A 6,445-nucleotide genomic window follows, 5' to 3' on the forward strand; every position below is an offset into this window, starting at 1 on the left:
TACCACGTCCAGTGTGCAGGGGCCATTATATATCTATTACTTCCGAGCAAACGAGACGTTGATTGGCTATCGCGCCAACTTCCGCCGCGCGGCAAACGTTACCACGTTCAGGTGTCTACTCATGGCAAATACCGCTATTAAAAGGAATTAGATTTTAGGGGCTTCTGAATAGTTCTGAATTATCCTGCGTTACTGCAAGTGAAGTTGGATAAATAAAACGATTGATTTAGGCCCATTTCCACAACTCACAGTTAGGGTGCCATTACATGAGCGCGGAAATATGGAAACGCGCAACCAATCAGTAATCGGTGAAACGCGAAACCATAATGCGGGGTCTACAATAGAAGTCGTAGCGGTCGTAGGGTCTTAAGTCGTAGAAAATTGACCAATCACAGTTGATTATTCTTCTCATATTCGATTGTGATTGGTCAATTTTCTACGACTTAAGACCCTACGACTGCTACGACTTCTATTGTAGACTCCGCATAACAGCGGATTGCTTCTGATTGGTTACGTTTTCTCGTGAAAATATACCTTTAAACATGTTTTCAAATTGCGCGGTAGAGTTTTAGCACTCTTTTATGTGATTGGTCGAATCTGAACGATCGCCGTTTCTTTTCAAATTCATAATCCGGTATGTGCTTGTTGGATTGTCCTTGTCGGTGTGATTTTCCGACGGTTTTATTGTGATTCGATTCTTTTGCAATATGACAGAGACGCAACAAAAGACCAAGTGTATTACTCTAAAAGGCTCTGCCGAGTTGGTCTCGCAATATCTGCGTAAGTACGATTTAAGTGAGTCAATTTTAGGCTTGAGATATCTAACCTCTGATTGTTATTCCTCGTTGCAGTCTATGGAGTCAATAGTATACTTTATCAAAGAGGGATATATCCGCCGGAGACTTTCACGCCCTCCGAACATTTCGGTCTGTTTATCTTCACGTCCACGGACGAGAAGATTACATCCTTTTTAAGTACTGTGCTGAGACAGATTGAAGAATGGCTCGTCCAGCGAAAGGTGCATAAAATCACACTGGTCATAACAAATGTCAATACAAAGGAGGTGTTGGAGAAGTGGGATTTCAAGGTTGATTATGAGGATCAGAAGGCAAATGGAACAGACGGCATCATTAAGGGTGATTTGCCTGAAGTAGGGACGAAAGATGTAAAAACTATACAGAAAGAAATACGCGAAGTGATACGTCAGATCACAGGTAGTATGAAACACTTGATGCTATTTTAAATAAAATGCTGTGATATATGTCAGGTAGCATGAAACATTCTAGCGATATTGTTGCATCGCTGAATGTTCTACGCTACGTGATTTAAGACGTTGAAACCATAATACGAAGTATTCTTACAGGTACTGTGAGCTTCTTGCCACTCCTGGATTGCCTATGTTCTTTCGACATACTTACGTACACAGTACCTGATTGTAGCATTCCCAATCAGTGGGACGAGACTCAGCCAGTTTTTATTGCAAACAGTCAAGAGGTACAACTTAGATCATTCTCAACCTCTTTACATAAAATGAATACTGTAGTTAGTTACAAAAATACCTGAGCTTATTTATTTTTTTATATGTAATATTTGTAAATACAAATTTCATTTCAACTGCATATGTGTTAACTACCATTATCAAAGACTGCTGTATTATTCCATACAGATTAGTGACTTACGGTAATTAACTGTAATACTTTATCACACAATATATTCATATTAAAACATATCCAATGTATTTATTAAAACATTATATTCGTTAATGTTTGTAACTAGCACGTCAGGTATTTTTGTGTGATGAATATATATGTATTTTAATGAAAACCAGCAGATCTCTTTTAAATATGAGTAAAGTACTAAAAGAAAAGTACAATTAAACATTATTATTAGATAATGATATATCTTGTTTATTAATGATATATCTACCACTCTCTATTAGATCTTTATTATTAGCGATATATCTGTCACTATCTATTAGATCTTTTGATAATATAAATTCAAAAAATTAAATTAGGTTTTTTGTTGAAATAATCATAATTTTTATTTTTTTTTCTTGTTCGACTATTTTAGATTTTAATTCTAAATGTAGTTTTAAGGCTATTTTTGCACTAAAAAATGGAGATATGTAGGAATAAAAAGGGTAATGGAAACACATGGAACACTGATAATAGAATCTTGGCAGATTTTATTAAAACATAATTGACCTTTACATTTAAACACAAGAATTACATTTGCGTACTTGGCAAAGCATGAGAGATACGACTAGAATAAAGTATTTTCGCTTGCCGACGCTTCATAGTAATCATCTAATGCTAGCGTCTTCCAGCGTAAAGCTTTTCTCACATGAAATCTCGTTGCTGATACTAGCCTCAACCATTTCCTAACGATTCCGTTATGCTCCATCTTTAAAATATTCGAAACGAAATCACGCATATTCAAAAAATAATTCGAAAGATCAGCGTCGTGCTCTTTTAATTTTAGATAAATCATATATTTTACAAACATACTTGTAAATACAAGTGTGACATATTCAATCATAATCTGCCTCATTTGGGTAGAAATGAAATTAAATAATAAAAATCGTTTTGTGCCTTACACACGCTATCATTTGTCCGCGATGCCCGATAATTGGCACTCGATTTGACAAATCTAAATGAATGAGAATAATTGTCTCTTATTCGAATAATCGGCACTTGCTTTGAAGCTTCATAAAAGTTTATGTATGTGTGAATAAGTTCTCTGAAGCAATCTTAAAGTATTAAAAAATTAGTAAAATTTATAATGAGAATTTTTATAAAGATATTACCAAGGATTTCTGAAAAGCATTACTTTAATTTTATAAGTATTCAAATACTTTTATTGCTGTAGGTATCCAAGTTGTATACTTTTCGTGTATCTTTATCCTATAATTTTAAATAATTAATATCTGTCATATTATTTGTTTGAATGATCATATCTAAAAATTTTACATGCACCTTTATTTCTTTTTTCTTATTATATTTTACATTACAATCTGCAATTGTACACTCACTTTTCTTTTTGCATAATAATTAAACTTAAAAAATGAAATTTGTTTTTTAACGTAATGTACTATTCATTAGACGATTATCATAAATATGGCGTTTTTACTCTTCAAAGAGTAGCCAATTATAGGAATAAAAGAGTATCGCTTCTTTCATTTATATCTGCCACTGTTCTGAGCGCATTTCGTCGAAGGAGGTTGTTTCGGGAAACATTGATGGCGACCTATACCTTTATTAGTAGTTCGCCGTTACATCTCCCTTATAATAATTTCGCTATTAACGTTAATACTTCGTGCTGCTAGAATTAGCCATATTATCAATAGTGCGTAGTCTTTTTGCTATAAAGACTATCGCGGAACGCAAACGTCCGATTCTTGTTCGCTTGGCTCGTCTTTATACGATACTTTTGAGAAAATAGCACTTTCGAGCATTCAAGATTGTAAAAAATATCCTGGATCTTTGATGCACTTTGGATGCGGTTAAAGTCTCACTATAAATGCTTTGAAGCATTTGATTGACCAGAAGAAAGAATTTTACGAATTGACTAATCAAAGGTTACTTCAAAACATTTGTAGCATTACGTTGACCGTACTCTTTTGCGAACATTTCAACAATCCATTTTTACAAATATCGAATATTTTCTATTTATGCGAATTACATTAATAAATGTTTTATATTAACACGTGTTTTTTTTTTTAATTTTCTGAAACTGAATATTTCCACGATTTGTCGTAGCGATTGTAATAATATTTTGCGATAATATAATCGTTTTTAACTTTTAAACTTTTTGGTAGACAACTTGATGACATTTGATGAAACTATAGGAATGTTCGGCGAATACAATATTTGCAGAATTTTACACATTATGTGCAAGAGATGACTTTACTTTCTAACGTTGCGCCGTTTCGCAATATAACTGCGTATAATTAGGTGTTCGTAAGATTTTCTACTCGAAATATTGTGTTTCTCTTCAAAAGCACGTGATTTACGCCAAAGACGGACATTACATTCGTAATTATTCTCTGCACCCAAGCCATACGCTCTTTAAATGTGCCCTAGACTAGTTTTGCTCTGCATTCGTTTTTTAGCTCACACACTGCGAAAGCTGCTGGAGATACGCTGCAGTTTTACAAACGTGTTTATCCCGCTAGCTCGTAACACCGTAAGAGAGCGAGCAATGATGGTAATGGAGTTCGCCGGGTCGTAAATTATTTAAAGTTCTCTCGCGATGTAAATTAGGAAAAGGGAAATTGTCATTAGAAAAGCTGGTTGGAAAAGAAGTTAACATAATGAAGAAAACATCGCTTTTTACAATGCTAATGAGCATTAAAGTGAAATACTATTTACTCGTGTAAAAATTATAAATTTTTTTATGCGCACAATTATATGTAGGCTACTAATTAAAATTGATTTGAAATTTTAAAATGCAATAGCGGTAATAATTCTAAAATTCTTAATTATTGAAATGCAATTTTATCGTTAATGTTTTACCGATAAAAACAATAATACTTATTCATGCAGATATTAACAATCGCATGATGATAAATTTATCTTATTTTAACTCTGTTATATCTTTATATCGTGTTATCTGTAATTTTTAATGATTCGGGGCAAACAGTTTTTTTTCTCGCAATCTATACAGTGCAACAGAGCAGCACGGATCGCGTCTTCAGTAACATTATGCGGTAATTCTTCTTAAATACCGTAGAAACGCGTCTCTAGTAAAAACATTGAAAAATAAACAACGCGAAATAATATACAATATTTTACAGTAGCACTTAGTATACCAGTGATTGGGCATCGTTCTCGCGAAACGGTGATTCGCGGTAATCAAGATTTGCGAAAGTGTCATCCATCGAACCGTTCGATCGCATCACAAGTTTCTCCATACAATCGCGAGTGCAATTCACGGAGTTCTTTACAATCATTATCACGCTCGAACGCTAATGCGTTGAGAGGATAGGAATCACAAGCGCCATCGGTAAAGTACTAATACCGGCTACATTAATGAATAAAGTAAGTGTCTCATTGTTAATTAATTAATCGCCAACGTGACGAACGCAAACGTATGCTCAACCACCGTTCCGCGGTCCCATCCACTTCTCGTGGACCGAAAATCGATTCTTCTTATGTGTAAAATCGCATTCGATTGCAACGCGGTGCCCCGCGCGAGGCGTGCGCAAAATAGCACGCCCCGAATTGTCATTTTATTTATACACCTCTACTTACTTAAGTTTATCTTGGACTAACGCTATATTTCGATTTACGATCGTTCCTCTTTCTTTTTATGCGTAAAATATCATAAAATACATTCTTTCTTTTGTTCACTATTCATGGACTCGCCGTCTCGTCTCGGTAATTGCACATTGGAGTCTAGTTACGATATCGAGTGAGCGAATCGAAAAATTTTAATTGAGATCATGTCAATTCATGTCGCATGAATCATAAATAAATTACAATAGATGTATTCATTAATACATACGTTATATTATATCTTATTATTTAAATTTGTTCAAAAATGATTAAGAAAAATTGCTTTATATTTCTTCACCATATCTTATTTTAAAAATTTGTGAAGATATAAGACATTTAAAAAATTTTTTAACGTTATAATTTAATATTCTTGTAAAATTATATAGAATTATATAGAGAAATAGTATTTATATTTTTTAAATAAAAGTCTAAATGTTAGTTTCATCTACTGTCATTTTCGCTGCTGTAAAATCGAAACTTGCTCGTCGATGTCGCGAAATACCGATCGTTACGGCGAGTCTCGTGATGATTCACGATGACTTTCATACAAATCGTTCGATAGGTACGAGCGACGAAACGGATTCAACGAAAAAGCACGGCGGCACTAGTAAGCTTGCACGGACATCATACGCTACGACGATCTCTCTTCTCGAGAGTCTGTTTTTTTTTATATAGCTATAGAGTCGTAAAGTACTTTCCGCTTCTCATCACGTGAGAACGGCTCGGAACACTCTGCTCGCTTGTTCGCCCACAAAACTATTTATATGTAACCGTGTGTTCTTAAAATGTAAAAAGTAAGCACGTGCGTCCCCTCTTGTCAACAGAAATGCGGAACATCCTCATTCTTAATACTTAGCCAACTTGTCGCCAGTATAGAAGATTCTGGCTTTATAGAAATTATGGCTTTATAAAAATTGGCTTTTTAAGTTTTTCCCGAAATGTCGTTCAATATAATAGTTTTGAACTGGTTTACATATATTATCATCTTAAAAATAATAAAAACGGAGTAAATTAGACAATTGTAATTATATAATTGTAATAACAAATTGATTGTTAAAAATAATTCTTGAAATTGAAAATTTTCGTCTAAAAGCGATTCCTAAAAAGTTCAAGAATTTCTGTCTATGTGAAAAGAATATTTTCATAATTTGAGATGGTAAAAAATATAT

The 6,445-nt window shown here is 33.8% G+C and overlaps 1 protein-coding gene across 1 annotated transcript; it reads left to right on the top strand.

The window, feature by feature from the left end:
* Positions 1-635: 635 nt before the first annotated feature.
* Positions 636-1,623, top strand: mad2 (mitotic arrest deficient 2). The gene is made up of 3 exons (XM_018462720.1): positions 636-780; positions 852-1,214; positions 1,364-1,623. The coding sequence occupies exons 1-3, from the start codon at positions 708-710 to the stop codon at positions 1,561-1,563; spliced, it is 636 nt and encodes a 211-aa protein (XP_018318222.1). The 5' UTR covers positions 636-707; the 3' UTR covers positions 1,564-1,623.
* Positions 1,624-6,445: the final 4,822 nt, after the last annotated feature.

This window comes from Mycetomoellerius zeteki, unplaced genomic scaffold, assembly GCF_001594055.1.
Source record: "Mycetomoellerius zeteki isolate Tzet28-1 unplaced genomic scaffold, Tzet1.0 scaffold145, whole genome shotgun sequence".
Lineage (NCBI taxonomy): Eukaryota > Metazoa > Arthropoda > Insecta > Hymenoptera > Formicidae > Mycetomoellerius > Mycetomoellerius zeteki.